The sequence below is a fragment of the Schistocerca nitens genome, chromosome 3 (assembly GCF_023898315.1).
Source record: "Schistocerca nitens isolate TAMUIC-IGC-003100 chromosome 3, iqSchNite1.1, whole genome shotgun sequence".
Lineage (NCBI taxonomy): Eukaryota > Metazoa > Arthropoda > Insecta > Orthoptera > Acrididae > Schistocerca > Schistocerca nitens.
Window position 1 is genome coordinate 650,309,067 of NC_064616.1, and position 18,889 is coordinate 650,327,955.

Consider the following 18,889-nt stretch of genomic DNA (forward strand, 5'->3'; position numbering starts at 1 on the left):
AGTAGGAAGACTGGGATTTATAACATGGCAAGGAGAACTCAGAAGTTGAAAATTATGAGCTGCATACCCTATTGTGAAACTAAAAAAGCTTTGAAAGCTAAGCAACCTCCAGTGTTTGCTACTTCTTTTGCTTTGGCTCTTAAGAAGCCAGTTGCCATGTGGGATGCCTCCACACAATGCCAGACAACAGATTCAAGCATGGGTACATGTACTTACCAGTGTACCTTTGGGTGAAGAGCTACACTTGAACCTGAAATCATTCAGAAGTCATCAGCAAAGGACTTGGAACATCAGCCACATACCACTGCACACCATCAGGAGCCCACTACGCTGTCCCCTCTACCCATGCGAGCAACTCCTCCCATAAATAAGGAAAAACACAGCACAAAAAGTCATACGAAATCAAAGAAAGTGGCAGCTAAACCTTTGGGTTGGCAAGCCCTCTCCCTTTCCAGTGATGCCTTTACTACCAAGGATATTGGTATCCACATGGGGGAACCATAGACATGGACACCATCTTAATATTCCCCCTGACTTCTTGGGTAGATCACCTCAGTTGAGGAAAAAGGAAAAGGACAACCATAGCTAATCTATGGCTCCCATTAGGACTTTTTTGTTGCAATGGAACTTAAATGGATACCAATCACATTTGGAAGAATTACAGCTCCTGGCCCAGAAGAGATCATTCTGTATCTGCTTACGAGGAACTCATTTTAAAGTCACTAATACATCTGCATGAAGGGACTACCTCCCCTACAGGAAGGTCGATGTTATTGGGAATAGGGCTAAGGGTGGAGTGACTGTTTTCATCAATGTCAGAAGTCCGTCCCTCTTACTATGGCCATACAAGCATTTACAGTGGAAGTTCTCTCACTGGTTAAAATCACAGTGTGTTCTTTATTTCTTCCATGTCATGATCTGTTGGTGAAGGTGACTTGACTCAACTCTTCTGAGCATTTCTCCTCCTGTTCCTCCTCATGGAGGTTTAAGTGCATATGGTGTGCTGTGGGGTTCGGCTATCACATGCTCCAGAGGTCGAATTATCAACCTCCTCGTCCACTCGAGGACTATCTGCCTCTTGAATTCTGGTGAGATGACACTTTTCCACAGTCACAGGATCATCTTCAGCCACTGACTTTTGTTTTTGCTTCCCAGCTCTTGTAGACTCAGTTCAGTGAGAAGTGGCCACAGATTTATCATTCCATTGACCACTTTCTGGTGCAGATACATCTGCTGACAGAAATGGTGGTTGACAGGAGACCATGAGGATGGATGGTTCAAGGGGCAAATTGGTCGCGAAACAGTCAACAGTTCAAACAAGAAGATTGTGCCCGGGGGATGGTGAACCACATCACCTGTGGGATCCAATGAGCTGCCACCAACTCCATTCCTGTCTAGTAACCACTCCAGACGACAGCCTGCCTCTTGGCGGAATGACGAATGCTGCTCAGCAGTCAGAGCCAGCCATGCAGCTTTGTGGAAATTCAAGCAGCATCTAACTACAGAAAACCTTCTTGCCTTCAGATCTATGAGAGCACAAGTGAGGGGAGTGTGATAAAAGAATGGAACTCCTGGAAGGAATTTGTGACTCCCATTACTCTGTCCACTTCCACTGTGCATTTTTGGGACTCAATAAGGCGGATTTCAGGCTAGGGTAGTATATCTCCCCTTATAGCTTTGTTGAGAAATGGAGTCATGGTGGATGAGCCGAAAGATGTTACTCCCTCATCCAGACAGTCTACTGCATTCCAGTTGTGTTCATTTACCAAAGGAATTTTTAATCTGTAAGACAGAACTGCATATGATTTTGAAGGTTATTGCAGAAGATGGGTTAAAACTCTTCAAAGAATTAGATTTCTGCTAGGAATTTCTGAGTGTCATCCAGGCTATTCAACATGCGTTTCTGTCAGAGAAACATACAGAACATCCAGATTGTCAACCAACCACACAAAAACAAGGACAGTACAGGTAACATCCTGCTGAATACATGGGAATTCAGGGAAATGAATTCACTGGTAAGACAGCCAAGAATGCTTGAACTGGAGACATAGTTGCAAAATTCGATACCTCTGCAATCATCTCTCTGCTGAGGCACAGGTTTGTACATCAGTGTGAGAAAGTGTCTTGAAATGAAGGAGAGTGGCCTGCCTTCCACAAAACCAACTACCAACTGTGGCATAGCTTCTGTTAGCCAGTGAGGCCGAGCAAAGTCTTCCTAATACACCTCCAAATTGAACCCTGCCCATTGATGGAGTAAGGCTCTTTAAGAATTGGAACCCCTAAAGTGTGTTTAGGTTCACTTACAATGTTCATCACAAGTATGGCCAACTAACATTGGACCATCCAACTGGTAATCAGCACAACTCGATTGAGTGCAGTATATGGGAACAGCACAAATGCATGCAACAGGTGCACTGATAGACAAGAACACAATCGCTCTACCATCTGACCTTTGTTTCAACTTACCACCATGAAGATAGCCTATATTGTGCAGGTGTAGGCCAGCAGCTCTGTCTGCCTTGTGATATGAAGGCAGTCACAAACTGGCTATGAACATGCAATTTCATTGTCTCCATAACAATGTACAAGGCAGTGGTGTGTCTTTATGCCACTATTCCCTGCCCATCAGGGAAGTGAAAATAGGCATAGATGGGCAGAGTGTAGATGGCAGTGACCCATTTTCCTTTGCGTTTTCACGAAAAGCATGATGTGACATCTCTTGTATGCAGCCGGCCAGGACATGAACTCCCCCTCCCTCATTATTAGCACATAGGGCCAGAATCTCCTAATAATGTGCTGGCTGTGTCTTAAATGAAGTAAGCAGTGGTTGAGTCATGTGGGTGATTGTATGGGAGTACTACTATATTCGTAGACTCAGTGATGGTAGACGATGATGACCCCGTACAGGGCTGATCTCTGTGGACTTTGATGAATTATGATGGCAAGGTGCTCAGAGTGGGTGCCAGAGGAATCTTGATGTTCCTCATTCATGGAAGGACAGTATTGGGAGAAATGACCATGACACTGACTGGCAGTGATGGAGGGCCCTCCAGGTTGTGGTAGCAGGGGGGTGCGAGGGGCTGGAAGACATGAGGAATGAACATTGTAGCGTGTCCTTGGCCATCGTTGTAGGATGACACTAACAGTGGCAGCAGTGATAGATGATTTATTTCAACTTCTGTTCTTGCTGCTCCTTGTCTAATTGTAGAGACAGTTGGTTTCGGTATCTGTATGATAAATGTGCCCTTGGCATCAATGGTTAGTATTCAGTAGTCACCTGCCACAACCTCCAATACCAACATCTATTCCAAACCAATTAAGCATTGAAATATTGATTATTGACCTCAAATTGTTGCTTCAGCAGAGAATCCCAGTTAATTTGCAAATTACGACCAGGGATGTTCCTCGTTAACTGGGTGCTACTGGTTCTATGACTCGCTGTGTGTATATATGTGCTTTGATTGGCAATTTTAATGTGAAAGTAACAGAATGAGTGTCAGATTTGGGTATTGTCATCTGTATTAGTAGGACAAGGGCTTCACAGTTCATATCCCAGGTGAGAAAATGACTCTCACATAGCGGGAGGTGTCGGATGGTTCGTACAGTGATGCGTATATACTCCACAAGCCACCATACAGTGCGTGGCAGAGTGTACTCTGTACCACTACTGGTTCTCTAAATTTTGTCAGTAGTATTCTTCAAAAAGAACATCTCTTTCCCTCCAGTTATTTCCATTTTATTTCTCAAAGCATGCTCATAACACTAGCACACTGTTTAAACCTATGGGTAATAAATCTAGCAGCCCAGCTCTGAATTGCTTTGATGTCTTCCTTCAATTGGAGCTGATGCGGATCCCAAACACTCGGGCATTGCTAGTTTCCTATATGCAGTGTCCTTTACAGATGAACCACACTTTCCTAAAATTCTCCCAATAAACCGAAGTTGACCATTCGCCTTCCCTACTACAATCCTCACATGCCCATTCCATTTTGTATGGTTTTGCAGTGTTACACCTAGATATTTAATCAATGTGACTATGTCAAGCAGCACACTACTACTGCTGTATTTGAACATTGCGGTTTTTTGTTCCCTACTCATCTGCATTAACTTAAATTTTTCTATGTTAAAAAATATAGTTAGCTATTAATGGCATCCATAATTGTGAAACCAAATCCAAGGAAGGCATTCTGATGGAATTTATTTCTAGATATAAAATAATGTACCAGAAACAAAATGAAATGTGTGTTGTTTGCATTGTTTCTATTCTTATATACATGTGACATGTCATTTTTAATCTTGATATCTTTTGTAGTTTCTGTATTTTTGTGTTGTATTGCATTTCATATGATGGTCTGCTCCTGCTACCAGTATAATTTATTTTTATCTTTAATGTTGTTATCTAACCTGTGTAAGTGTGTTAGTGGCTGTTATTATGTACCGTGTGCCCCATACTCTGTGTGTTTTCTGGGGGGTTGGCATGGAGGGATTGAGGGTGCAAATCATTCATAATCCAGGCTGAGAGGGACTCACTTTCTTGTATGAGCACATTCAGGTACATCACTTCTATTGTAGTGTGTGATAATAAAAACACTTTACATGGTGTAGGAAGTAAGATATTAAAGTGCATTCAGAAATACCTTACTATTATCATACAGTGTTGAGATTCTGTGGTGGTAATATTTATGCAAGAACAGAGGCACATTCATTTTTCTCACTGATGCAGTCATAAACTGAGATTGGTGTGCAAATAATTTTCAGTTTAGTAAATAAGTTTCTCATTTTGAAGTAGAGTTTACACGTGGTAATCACAGATTAGTAGTTTGTTTGCTTATAAGACCTGTTTTGCCATACCTTGTACATACATGTATTATTTGTCTAAATATATAAAATTCTAGAAGTAATTTCTATCAGATTATTAAAGCTCTACTGCAGTGTGCCCTACACTGGGTTCAACAGTTAAACAGGCAGCTGCATCACTTTTTCTGTGTTAATGTACCACTCAGTACATCATCTTAAAGGCAAGTTGCAGTTTGTAATCTCATCTATTGATATTCATTGTTCCTTTGAATTGTATTATGTTAGGTTTCATTTTGTACCAGAGTTTTAGAACCAGTCCAAATGGTCGTGGGAAACTACAAAGTAACATTCGTAATGCCTACCACTCCATGCATAATTTGTGTGTGTTGACTTTTCCAATAGATTGACTTGAGGCAGTACGCTTCAGCTTCAGAATCAAGAAACTGAGTACTTGCTTGCATGTGACTATCACAACTAACTTCTGATTGGCTTGTACTGTAGTTTTAAAAATAGAAACTATCTTATTTGTAAAAAAGTTTGTGGTGATGTTGAGTCACAGTCATGTGATACTTTTTAACAAAATGAACTGTCATTTGACTGTGTGTTCCTCCATTTGTCTCCTGTACTATCTAGATGTCGGCTTTATGCCATTATCAAGTACAATGACAAAAGCTGGAACATACAAATAGTAAGACACATAGTAAAAAATTATAAGAAATATTGGATGCGCACAGATCTAAAATTATGAGCTATTGAATTACTTGTTAGACCATATTATGTCATACCTGTTAAGGCAGTGCAAAGCAGGTATACAAGGCTAACACATATCTTTAAGATTTAACTGTCAAAGAATATAGACTCTAGAACATGTAGTAAATGTAGACATATCACAGATCAAAGGTTACAAGTGTTAGATGACATGTGAACGCATGTGATCACCTTTGGAGGTGGCATTGTGAATCATCATCTTTGCATTTAAATGTATACATCAGATTGCTAATAACATGAAGTGAACATACATTAAGCAGCATGCAGAAACTAAAGTCTGTAAGGAACAGATAAAATAAAGTACAGAAGCCAATGAATCGCACCTAACAATATAGTAAGTGCCAATAGTAATGTAAAAAGCACTAAATATAAAAATATGAGTGAAAAAGAGGCGGATAAAGTACAGAAGCCAATGAATCACTTTTCACGATACACTAAGTGCCAGTAATAATTTAAAAGTACTAAATATAACAGTATAAGTGAAAAAATGGGGGGGAGAGAAGGTGAGGGTGAAAATGGAGGGAAAAGAAATAGGAGTATATGTCATTATGTGAAGATCGTGTAAGATTAAGAAAGTGAAGAGTGTGATTGGAAGGTTGGGGGAGGGGGGAGGTGGAGGGGGCGGGGATTATAGGAGTGGGGTGGCCAAACTGTAGAGGTCAGTTAGTGCAGTGGATAAGTAAAAAATCTAGAAATAGACAAAGGTACGTGTAGGGCAGGGGGAGGGTAGAGGGGGGGGGGGTGTAGGAGGAGAGTAATGAGTTTGGAGGAGGGAAACAGCATAAGAAACGTGAAGGAATATTTGATTGAGAGTTGAAATTGGGTAGCTCAGAATTGGGATGAGGGTGGTGGATCAGAGAAGACTTTCAAAAAATGACAGACAGAGCAATTAAGGAGTTGAAAGCTTGGGAGAGGGTAGGAAGAAGCTATAACGGATATTATAATGTACAAAGAGTTGAAGAAATAGGGGGCAGAGGAAGGAGAGTAATCTATTGGATTGGATTAGTATAGTAATGATGACAGGGAGAAGGGACAAGAGCACTGAGAAAAATGGGTGGGTGGGGGAAGAGGTGAACTGGCAGACATGTATAATGAAGCTTAAGAAGACAGAAAAATGGGGCAAGTGAAAGAAAAAAGGGGGTAGGAAAGGGTGGGGGACAACAGTGTGGAATAGGTGGGGAGGAGGGGGCGAACAAACGGGAAGAAATAACACTGTACTACAGCGACACTGCATCACCCAGGTGTACATATGAAATGTAATACAAGAATGGAAAAATATATAGTACCCATAATATGCTTACAGAAATATAATAATGCATTACAAATTATAACACTTGGGGTAATTAACTTTGGTTCAAAAAAGCATGAATACATCCATGTACATGTACACCATATCTTATTATACATATCCTAAATACTACAAGGAAGTTTATTAGGAGCAGGGAATTTACTAGATCTCCAGCATCTTCAATGTCTGTCCATTCACCTCTTCTCCCAGACACCCATTTTTCTCATCTCCCCCCCCCCACCCCCACCCCCCCATCAATACACTTCTCCAATCCAATGGATTACTCTCCTTCCCCTGAATCCCATTTCCTCAACTCCTTGTATTTCATAATGCCCATTATAATTTCTTCCTGCTCCCTCACAAGCTTTCACACCTTCTCAGTTGCTCTGTCCATTGTAATTTCTTGACTCCCCCTCCCAAGTCTTCTCCCTTCCCTCCTCATCACCATTCTGACTACCCAACTTCAACACTCAATCTAATATTCATTCATGTTTCTTATGCTGTTTCCCAACTCCAACCCCCACTCCACTGACTGACCTTTATAGCTGGACCACCCCACCGCTCCAATCCCCTCCCCCATCTTACCCTTCCAATCACATTCTTCACTTTCTTCCTTCTCTTAATCTTATACGACCTTAACATAATAATGTATACTCCTGTTTCTTCTCCCCCCATTTCCACCCATCACCTCCCCCCCCCCCCCCCTCTTCCTCCCCTGCTTTAAATGATTTCTGGCACTTAGTATATTGTTAAGGGTGATTCATTGGCTTCTGTATTTTATTCGTGAGTTTTTCACTCATTTTAGTATATTTACTACTTCTTACATTACTACTGACACACTATTGTAAAATGTGATTCATTGGTTTCTGTACTTCATTTTGTGTGTTCCTTACAGACTTTAGTTTCTTCATGCTGCATAATGTATGTTTACTTCATGTTATTAACGATCTGGCGTGATTCACAATGATATCTCCAAAAATAATTACATGCAGTCACATGACACCTAACACATACAAGCTTTTATCTGTGATAGATCTATATTTATTATGTGTTCTAGAGGCTTCATTCTTTGACAGTTACATCTTAAAGACATATGTTAGTCTTATTTATCTGTTCTGGACTGCCTTAACAGATATGACATAATAAAGGTCTAACAAGTAAGTGAATATCTCATAATTTTATATTAGTGTCCAGCTAATATTTTTCAATTTTTTTAAAATTTTTTTTCAATTTTTTACTGTGTGTCTTATATTTGCATGTTCCAGCTTTTAGCATTGTACTTGAAAAGGGCATGATAGCCAAAGTCTTGATACTAAAGAAGACAAATATAGGAATACACAGTCAGATGGTGGTTTACTCTTTTAAACATATATGTTTTGTGTACCTACACTGAGCAGTTATTACAGAACTGCAGTCCTTGAGTGTAACTTCATATGTTTTCTGACTTATATAGTATTGTTACAAAAGTACTATTACCTATTACAAACACGAAACATAGTGGTTCATTTTCAAAAATTTATTATTATTGTTCTATGATTGTTAGGTCATGCAAATTGGAGGGAACTGAAAGAAAGAAAAAAGTCTCTCAAGCAGATGAGGAAGCAGAAAAAATTTGCTGTAATTGATACCATCTCCCAGGCCAAAAAATTGTATGAAATTAGTAAAAATAATAAACTTCCAAAGAAACGAAGAGAAGAAATAGGTTCCAGGCTGTACAAATTACTCAAGGGACACCTAAAAGCTGTGAGTGAGCTGACTCTGTGTTGATTGTATATAGTTTTCTTTTGAATAATAGTATGAATGGTACTAGGTTTCTAACAATTAAAATTTCTATTAAATTACTTACAAATTAATGATGCTTGAACCATTTATAATACTGTACTATTTCTCTCTCTCTCTCTCTCTCTCTCTCTCTGTGTGTGTGTGTGTGTGTGTGTGTGTGTGTGTGTGTGTGTGTGTGTGTGTGTGTGTGTGTTTGTTTTTCTAGTATGTACATCTAAAGGGATCTGCACAGTTAAACTTCTCTGAACTTGTGGCACCTCTGATCACCAACAAAACTGTGTTAGTATAACACAGATCAGTCTATGAACTGCCATTGATTGTGAGAGAATAATATGATCTGATGAGTTACTTTTCATCTTTTTAAATAGCAGATTCAGTGTGTGTTGAATAGATACTAGATAAACCTCATTCATGAGACTGCTTACTCCCTTCTATTAAACATGGTGACTTTAGTTGTGTGAGAGCTATGTTTTCATGATATTCTGCTGGTTATACTGTTACTCTACAAGGGACAAGGGATTATTGAGGTCAATATTATACAGACTATTAAGGTGAGCAAATGTGTCCTACAGTGTAGGTATCACTCTCTAGTTACTAGGAGCTCTTTCGAAATAATGGTGCCTAGGTTCACACTGTTAACTCTGGTCAGGTTTATTGTAATGAAGATGCATATGAACTTCATCTCCCTCTAGTTGGCCCAACCTCCCAACTTGGACATTATTGGCCATCTGTTATTGGCTTTACAGCACTAGGTGTCCTATCACATCGTCACTGATGCAGTTTATTATAAGTATCAAATTCTTTTGAAATCAGTTCGTACTCCAGTTCTGAAACAAATCCTAACTATGCTGCAGTTAATGTTTGCCTACTGTCCTAACATTAACCATGAGTGTTCAGGAGTTTTCATTATACTGAAGACCCATTGTGCTTTATGATATTCATTTCTTTGCCAGCTATTATTTTAATTTTATGTTTCAAATTTTTGTGTGGTCACCCAAGTTTAGGTTTAATCAGTTCCTTCAGTCTGTCAAACTGACTAACTCTTGTATCTTTACATTTATGAAGGTTGACTGAAAAGTAATGCCACCACCTTTGTAACTCTTCAACAGTTGGCAGTATTGGTATGTGGCAGGTACTGGCTTGTTGTGTAGCCTCTTGTCTACAGCTCCAGTTGGCGGGAAGCCTTAGCATTGAAAGGTTGTGTTGTTATAGTGTAAAGAATGGAACCCTGCACAGACGGTTGGTCAATGTGATTTAAGCAATGTGTAGTCATTGAATTCTTGACAGCAGAAGGTGTGACCCCAAAGGAGATTCATCAGAGAATTAAAGAAGTTTCTGGGGACTGTGTTGATGTGAGCACTGTGCGTCATTGCGCAAGTAAGTTTAAAGATGTTGAGGCAGGAAAATCTAATCTGCATGACAAGCAAAGAGTTGGGATGCCCTGTGACAGCAACCACTGAGTTTCACAAGCAAAATGTTGACAGATTGATTGAGGACAGTCGCTGTATCACTCAGAGAGAAATTGCAAACTCAATTGGTGTTTCACAAGAATGTGTGGGTCACATTATTGCTTTGCTTGGCTATCGGAAGATCTGTGCCTGGTGGGTACCCTGGATGCTGACTCCTGAAATGAAAGCGCACAGACTTGAAATTTGCCAGGAACTACTCTCACATTATGAGAATGAAGATGCACAGTGCTCACATCAACACAATCACCATAAACTGCTTTCATTCTCTGAAGAATCTCCTTTGTGGTGACACCTTCCCCTGTCAAGAATTCAATGACTGCATGTTGCTTAAATTACACTGACCGACCATCTGCGCAGGGTTCCATATTATACTGTAACAACACAACCTTTCAATGCTAAGGCTTCCTGCCAACTGGAGCTGTAGAGAAGAGGTTACGGAACAAGCTAGTAGCTGCCGCATACCGATGCTACCAACTGTTGAAGAGTTACGAAGGCGGAGGCATTATTTTTCAGTCAACCCTCATAGTTTATTAAATGAATAAATAAATAAATGACCAAACAGGAGACTAAACATAGCCAAATCATATCTTGTAGACTTGATACAGCTGATACTAGATAGTTGTTGATCATTTACTTTTATTTATTATGCTGTTATAATAATTGAATTGTTTCCATACCATCATTTATTGTGTTGTTATACTTTTTTTAAAAAAGGAGAAAAGCTGAGGTATCAGAGCCCCAGTACATGTCTACCATGCCTGTGGGCTACAGCAATCAGCTAACCATAAATATTTTGAGGACAAAATATTCAGCGATATGTGCTTCTGAAGGCAGTTGTGCTTCATTTCTTGTGAAATTTGGAATATTGGGTTTAATGTCCCATTGACATTGAGGTCATTCTAGATTTCTTGCGAAGATAGATAGAACTTGGTTTAGTGCAGGCTTAACTATTCTCCTCATAAGCCAATGATTTCATAAAGTGATGAAGAACTAAATGATATTTACTGTAGTGTTTTATTGAAAAACAGTGCATTGGCTGTAAAAGAGGAAGTTTAAAAAAGAAAAAGTGTTTTTCAGACAAAACCTGTAAAGTATCCGTGTATAACAAGTAACTAAATGCGATACACACACACAAAATTAGATTTTCCATGCTTACGCTAAATCCCGTGGGGCAAGAGTTCCTTTGAAGAAGACCTAAACTTTCCCCAGTCTCACTGTCGATAGGGCATTAAACCCTGATCTTCCCTCCTTTCCTTCTATAATTCACCAGGATAGTTGTATATATTGAGGTAATTCACTGATGTGCATTTCATCTATGATTATATAATATGATTTTCGAAACTGATCGCCTTTTGTTATGGTTCACTTTTTATTGTACTATGACTAGTTTTGAGCCACCTAGCAACTCATCAGATGATACACACTTGTAATGATTACTCATAGTATTGTGGGGGACTTGCAGAGTTATTAGCATCCATGGATTTAATCCTGGGTGCACACATCACTCTGGAAAACATAATTTATATCTTGCAGTCATGTTAAATCCACAGCACTACACAAACCTTGCACATCCTTTACAGGGTGTAAAAGAAAAAGGAGAGGGTGGAGGAGAAGAAGAAGGAAGTCTCTTGGGGATTGTTTCCTATGGCAAAGTTTGTGTAGTGCTGTGGATTTAACATAACTGGAAGACATAAATTGTGTTTTTTAGGTTATAGGGTTTCAGAAAAGTTCAGAAAGAACTTCAGTTTCAAAGGGTGCAGTACAAAACACGGGAAGAGTGTAGACATAGCAACTATCAGTATTGTAGTTGTAAACTGTTGCACCTGCGTTGGAAAAGAATCAGAGCTCCGTGTGCCAATAGAAAGCAGTGAATCTCAAATTGTTATAGGTATGGAAAGCTGGCTAAACCTGTAAATAAGGTAACCTGAATTTTTTACAGAGGACCTTACCTTGTTCAGAAAGGATAGATTAAATACCGTTGGTGGTGGAGTGTTGACCTTGTAGTGAAATTGAAGTAGATAGTTCCTGTGAGTTAGTATGGGTAGATGTTATACTTGACATCCAGAATAAATAAATAATTGCTTCCTTTTACTGACAATGATAAAGTTGCTGAACAGTTAAAAAAAACTTGAGTATCATTTCAAATAGGTCCCCCACTCATACAATTAAAATTGGTGGTGACTTCAGTCTACCCTCAACACGTTGGTAAAAATACATGTTTAAAGTCAGTGATAGGCATAAAACATCATCTGAAATTGTAGTGAATGCCTTCTCAGAAAATTATTTTGAACAACTAGTTCAGGAGCCCACTTGAAGTGTAAATGGTTGCGAAAACATATTTGAGCTTTTAGCTAGAAATAATCCTTACCAAATAGGGAGCATCATGACAGATACAGGCAATAGTGACGAGAAGGTTGTCGTTAGACTAGATACTGCAATATCCAAACCCACCCAAAATAAACATAATATACATCTACTTGAAAAAGCAGTTAAATATTCGCTTGAGATCTTCCTAAGAGACAATCTCTACTTCTTCCAATCTGACTATGGAAGCTTAGACCAGATGTGGTTTAAAAAAAGAAATAGTATCGACGGCAGTTGAGAGATATATACCAAATTAATTAATAAGAGGTGGTACTGATCCCCCGTGGTACACAAAAGAGGTCAGAACGCTGTTACAGAAACAATGAAAAAAGCATGGAAAATTTAAAGAATACAAAATCACCAAGATAGATGAAGTTTTGCAGAAGCTTTAAATTTAGTGCAAACTTCAATACGAGGTGCTTTTAATAGTTTTAACAATGAAACTCTGTCTTGAAATCTGGCAGAAAACACAGGGAGAGTCTTGTCATGTGTAAAGACACTAGTGGTAAGAAGCAGTCAATAACTTCACTGAGTGATAACATGGTGATATTATTGATAACAATGCCACTAAGGCAGAGTTACTAAACACAGTTTTCTAAAATTCTTTCACAAAGAAGATGAAGTAAATATTCCAGAATTCGAATCGAGAACAACTGCCAATGTGAGCAACTTAGAAGTAGATGTCCTCGAAGTAGCGAAGCAGCTAAAAACAGTTAAGAAAGACAGGGCTTCTGGTCCAGATTGTGTACCAGACAGGTTCCTTTCAGAGTATACTGATGCAATACATTCGTACCTAATCATGTACAATTGTCCAGTTGGATAAAGATCTGTACCCAAAGCCTGGAAAGTTGCACAAGTCACAGACACTCACTTGAAGAAAGGTCCATACCCAAAGACTGGAAAGCTGCACAAGTCACACCAATACACAGAAAAGGAATTAGGAGTAATCCACTGAATTACAGACCCATATCACTAACGTTGATTTACAGTGGGATTTTGGAACATATACTGTGATCGAACATTATGAATCACCTCGAAGAAAACAATTTATTGAGAAATAGCCAACACGGATCCAGAAACACAACTAGCTCTTCATTCTTATGAAGTAATGAGTGTTGTCAACAGGGGACATTGAACTGATTCCATACTTTTAGATTTCCAGAAGGCTTTTGAAACCATCCCTCACAAGTGACTTCTAATTAAATTACATGCCTATGGAGTATCATTTCATTTGTCTGACTGGATTCGTGATTTCCTGTCAGGAAGGTCGCAGTTTGTCATAATTGACAGAAAGTCATTGAGTAAAACAGACATAATATTTGCCACTCCCCAAGGAAGTGTTACAGGCCCTGTGTTGTTCCTGATCTACATAAACGATTTAGGAGACAATCTGAGCAGCCCTCTTGGATTTTTTGCAGATGATTCTGTCATTTATCCTCTTGTAAAGCCATGAGATGATCAAAATGAATTGGAAAATGATTCAGACAAGATATCTGTATGGTGTAAAAAGTGTCATTTGACTCTAAATAATGGAAAGTATGAAGTCATCCACATGTCCACCAAAAGTAATCTGCTAAATTTCAGTTACACAGATCTAAGGGGTGTAATCTTAACTAAATACTTAGGAATTACAGTTATGAATAACTGAAATTGGAACGATCACATAGATAATGTTATGAGGAAAGCAAACCAAAGACTCTGAAAAATGTAACAGGTCTATTAAAGAGGTTGCTTGTCTGTCCTCTTCTGAAGTGCTGCTCTGTGGTGTGGGATCCACATCAGATAGGATTGACAGAGGACACTGAAAAAGTTCAAAGAAGGACAGCTCATTATGTATTATCACAAAATAAGGGAGAGAGTGACACGGATATGGTACACGAATTGGGGTGGCAGTTACTAAATCAAAGGCCTTTTTCGCTGCGACAGGATCTTCTAATAAAATTTCAATCACCAGCTTTCTCCTCAGAGTGTTAAAATATTTTGTTGGCACCCGCCTACATAGGGAGAAATAGCATCATAATACAATAAGATAAATCAGAGTTCGCATGGACAGATTCAAGTGTTCATTTTTCCTGCTTGCTGTTGAAGACTGAAATGGTAGAGAAGTAGCTTAAAGGTGGTTCACTGAACCCTCTGTCAGGCAGTTAAGTGTGAATTGCAGAGTAGTCACGTAGATGTAGAGTGAAGGTTTCCACTTCATTTACAATAGGTGCACCATTCTTCAATAAATATAATTTTATTCTCAGCAGTGTTCATAATTGTGCCATTTTTGCAGGGAGGAATGCCATTTCCTTTTCATTTTATTTTTATTGACTGCACATTTTAATGAAATATTTTAAAGTGTAACATGTGATGGTGGTTTCTTTTTCTTACTGATTCCAGAAAACATTTCTTGTGCTAAAATCTATCTTTTGTTGGCTTTCTGAAGACATTTATAGATTGATGGAGACTGTTTTTAAGGAGGAGATCCTTTAATTTGGATTTAACTTAAAAAAAATTAGCACTTCGTATGTAGGACCTACCCACTACAACTTTCAGTTGAAGTTACTTCTGGCACAATATGATATACACTGTAACATTCCTGAATCACTGTAGTAACCAAATGAAAGTCTAGTACACATTTACTTATAATTACGAGGGTTGTCCAGAAAGTAAAGAAAGATTGCACACCACACCCGGGGCTAGTCCTCTGTTGCCGCCACCGCAAGTGTGCCAGTTAGTTCCTCGTCCTGTTGCAGTGTGAGCTAAGGTTTGTCATCGAGCAGGTGTGCCTCTTTGTTCTGTAACTTTTGAAATGGTGGCACCCATTGAAACCCCCCCCCCCCCCAAATGCGAAGTGCGTAGTATCGTTTGCTGTCTGAATGCACAAAATGTTCCTCCTATAAAAATTTATAGGTGAATAATGAATGTTTATGGTGATAATGCAGTGACTGAGTCTTCTGTGAAAATGGTGCCTTATGTTTAAGCAAGGAAGAACCAGTGTGCATGATGAAGATTGAAGTGGGAGGCCATCAGTCATTATGAATGACTTGATGGCAAAAGTTGAAGACAAAATTCAGAAAAATTGGCATTTCACTTTAAGGATAATGCATGATTTTTTTTTATAAATTTCATGATCACTCCTACATGAAATAGTGACAGAGCATCTTGGCTAAAAAAAGAATTGTATTCGGTGGGTGTCTAAGAATTTGACAGACGTCCCTAAGAAATAACGGATGGGGGGCAGCCCTTGAATTTTTGTTGTGCTATGACAGTGTTGGTTATGAATTCCTTGACCGATTGTAATGGAAAATAAAATTTGAGTTTCACATAAGACTCCAGAGAATAAGCATCAGTCTACAGAGTGACATTGTTCAAACTCTCCCACTAAAACAAGAAAGGAAAAATCAAATCTCAACATCAGAAAAAGAGGGCAACAGTTTTTTTTTGGGGCTGAAAATTGATCCATGTGCTGTTCAGGCCAAGAGGAGAAATAGTCAATTCAGATGCCTGTTGTGAAACTCTTGACAACTTCACGTCATCATCCAAACCAAGAGATGTGAAAAGTTGTCAGTAATGTTTTTGATTCACGACAATGTGTGACCTCATGCATCAGCACGAACACAGTAAGAACTACAACATTCTAAGTGGGAAATTTTTGGACATCCTCATTACAGCCCTGACTTGGTGCCAAGTGATTTTCACTTGTTCCAAAAACTAAAGAAATTTTTGAGTGGAAAACAGTTCACAAACAATGAAGATAACAAATGAGCAGTGACATCCTGGCTCTAATCTTTATTGGTAGAGGAGTACAACATGAGAATTTAAAAACTGGTCCCACGTTACAAAAAATGCAATGACAGCTACGATGACTAAAGTGAAAAATAGAGTAAGGTACTGCAACTTGGTAAGTAAAGTTCTATGTTGATATCTTTATAGTTCTTATTTAGTTATGACAAAACGTTCTTTACTTTCTGGTATTATCATGTGTTCCATTACACATTGCATTAGATACTGGTTGTAACACTTTGTGTACAAGTTAAATATGAAGTGCCAATTTCCTATTGTTAACATTTTATTACAAACATTTATTTGAAATAAGTCTAAAATGTTTTTTTTTAAATATTTATTTCACCCATACTCTTTTTACAGATTGTTTACAAGCATGATATGACAAGAATTACTCAATTGCTTATGAAGGTATCACCAGAAAACACCAGACATGCTATATGGTCTGAGCTGAAACCTGAATTACTTAAGATGATGACATCTAAATATGCAGCACATACCGTCATTTCCATACTGGAGTTTGGCGGTGCATCAGTACGAAAGGAAGTGGCAGGTTTGCTCAAAGGTCACGTCTTAGAGCTTCTAAAAAACAAGGTAAATTTATTTTTCTCGCGCAATTTATTTCTTGTACCATGTTGGGGAGGGGAGAGGGGGGGGGGGAGAGAGAGAGAGAGAGAGAGAGAGAGAGAGAGAGAGAGAGAGAGAGAGAGATGTATGTTGGGTATTTTGAGGCATTTTCTCCCTCCTCCTTCCTTTTTTCCTTCATTTAAGTTCTTAAATTTTCCTTCTGTATACTGATTTTTAATTCCATTACTGCAGCTTCATATATTTGTGATTATTTTGTTATAAACAAATATTTGGCACATGGAAAATACAGCAGACAGGTATTTGATGATGACACATGGCCAGGATTGTGAAGATGGTGAATGACAGTCAACTAAAGACATCTTTGAATGGTAAAATACTGAGTATTTGTTATTTATGCTGTTATGTTCAGACATTAGTGCTTGGGACTTTTAAACCTGCATGACAAGATATCAGTTTTTTTATTCTAGTGCACTTTTAGAGTATATGCTTATTACAGATTTGTAAATATTCTAGGAGACTGCTAGAAAGAATGAACTCTCAGAACCATTCAATCAAAATTACACATGGGAAGCAAGAACTGATGGAGAGGTGTAAGAGCAGTTCTCAAAAATGTGGAGTTTAGTGAAACACTGTCCAGAAGTAGACAGTAGCATAGTTGTAAGAGCTTACAAGATGGAAAGGTTATCACAGGAGGATTGGGAAGTATAGTAAGAAGAGCATCAAATGGACTTGTGGACTTTAAAGCCATAAGAACACTGTAACATTAGTTTCAGGTAGTGAGCTGTAGAGTGTTAATGCAGCAACATTCCCATTTGTTAATGCAGTATTAAAAATTATGGGGTGAAACACGCGCAGTTAAATCCCCCCCCCCACACACACACACACCTGGTAGGTACTTCAGCCCACCTAGTACCATTTACGGCTTGTGTTACCATCTGAAATACTGAGAATCCTATAGAGATTGACACATGTAATTAATGAATCATAGGCAATAGAATTTTCTATCATCTTTTCCAAAGAAAATGCGATAGTCCTTTTGGGCTCTTAATTGTTTATCAAGTATAGACTATAACACCACTATCATATGTTGCATATTACCACTGAATGCCTATGCTGAATGAAGTATAACACAGTTACAGACAATGCTTTAGGAAACTTTGCAATAGATCTGGCAGAGTCGGGCGCTAATGACCGTCGCAGTTTTGCGCCCTAAAAAAAAAAAAAAAAACAAAAAAAAAAAAAAAAAAAAAACCTGCCAGCAAAAGTAAGTACACTGTGCTTGGGATCCAACTGGTCTGTGCCAGTGCACCACTCTGGACAGTGTCTAAAGCAGTAAAAGATAATTTCAACAATTATCTGTGCCAGTCACTTTTCATTTTCTCCCACAACAGGTTTTGAGTGCTCACACTCTCATCTTCAGGTGGATTACATTACATATTTCTTTTAATCAGCACTTCTTAATGTGATATCACTATGGAATTATAAATTTTAAACAACGATAAACTTTTTTTAAAAATCAATTATTGATAACCAACAGCAGCTGTGATTTAAATTGATGATCTGTATGCGAATAAATATGCAACCTTGGATTTTTCATAAGATTTATTGTTCCGTTAAAAATTTTTTTTGGGCTCATCGTGTGACAGGAACATTGTTTCGTGGACCTGGGTGTACCTAGATGCTGTGATGGCGGAAATTTAGTTATCAGTAATGAGACTTTCATGAAACGGAAAAGTTGTTATGTTTTTTGTACTTACAGTGCACTGTATCATGAAGTCCAGAGCAAATCCATTACCATAATGTAAATTATTGGGTAATACATACAAATATACACATTATATTGCTCCACTTGTTTTTACATTTGTTTATGGTAGAGAAACAATGGATGTTATTACAAAGAATATGAATACGAAAGATCTCACACTTTGCTACATCAGAGATCTCTGCCCAAACTCTTTGCCTTTACAAATGTCTGCTTGTGTCTGTATATGTGCGGATGGATATGTGTATGTGTGCGAGTGTATACCTGTCCTTTTTTCCCCCTAAGGTAAGTCTTTCCGCTCCC

At 38.5% G+C, this 18,889-nt stretch overlaps 1 protein-coding gene across 6 annotated transcripts in view; it reads left to right on the top strand.

Moving 5' to 3' along the window:
* Positions 1-18,889, top strand: part of LOC126248614 (pumilio homolog 3-like) — a 179,852-nt gene that overhangs the window by 51,971 nt on the left and 108,992 nt on the right. For all 6 annotated transcript variants that reach the window (XM_049949767.1, XM_049949764.1, XM_049949762.1 and 3 more), the window contains 2 exons: positions 8,397-8,596; positions 16,600-16,830. In XM_049949767.1, coding sequence (XP_049805724.1) covers positions 8,397-8,596; positions 16,600-16,830 — 431 coding nt within the window. The remainder of the gene's footprint in view (positions 1-8,396; positions 8,597-16,599; positions 16,831-18,889) is intronic.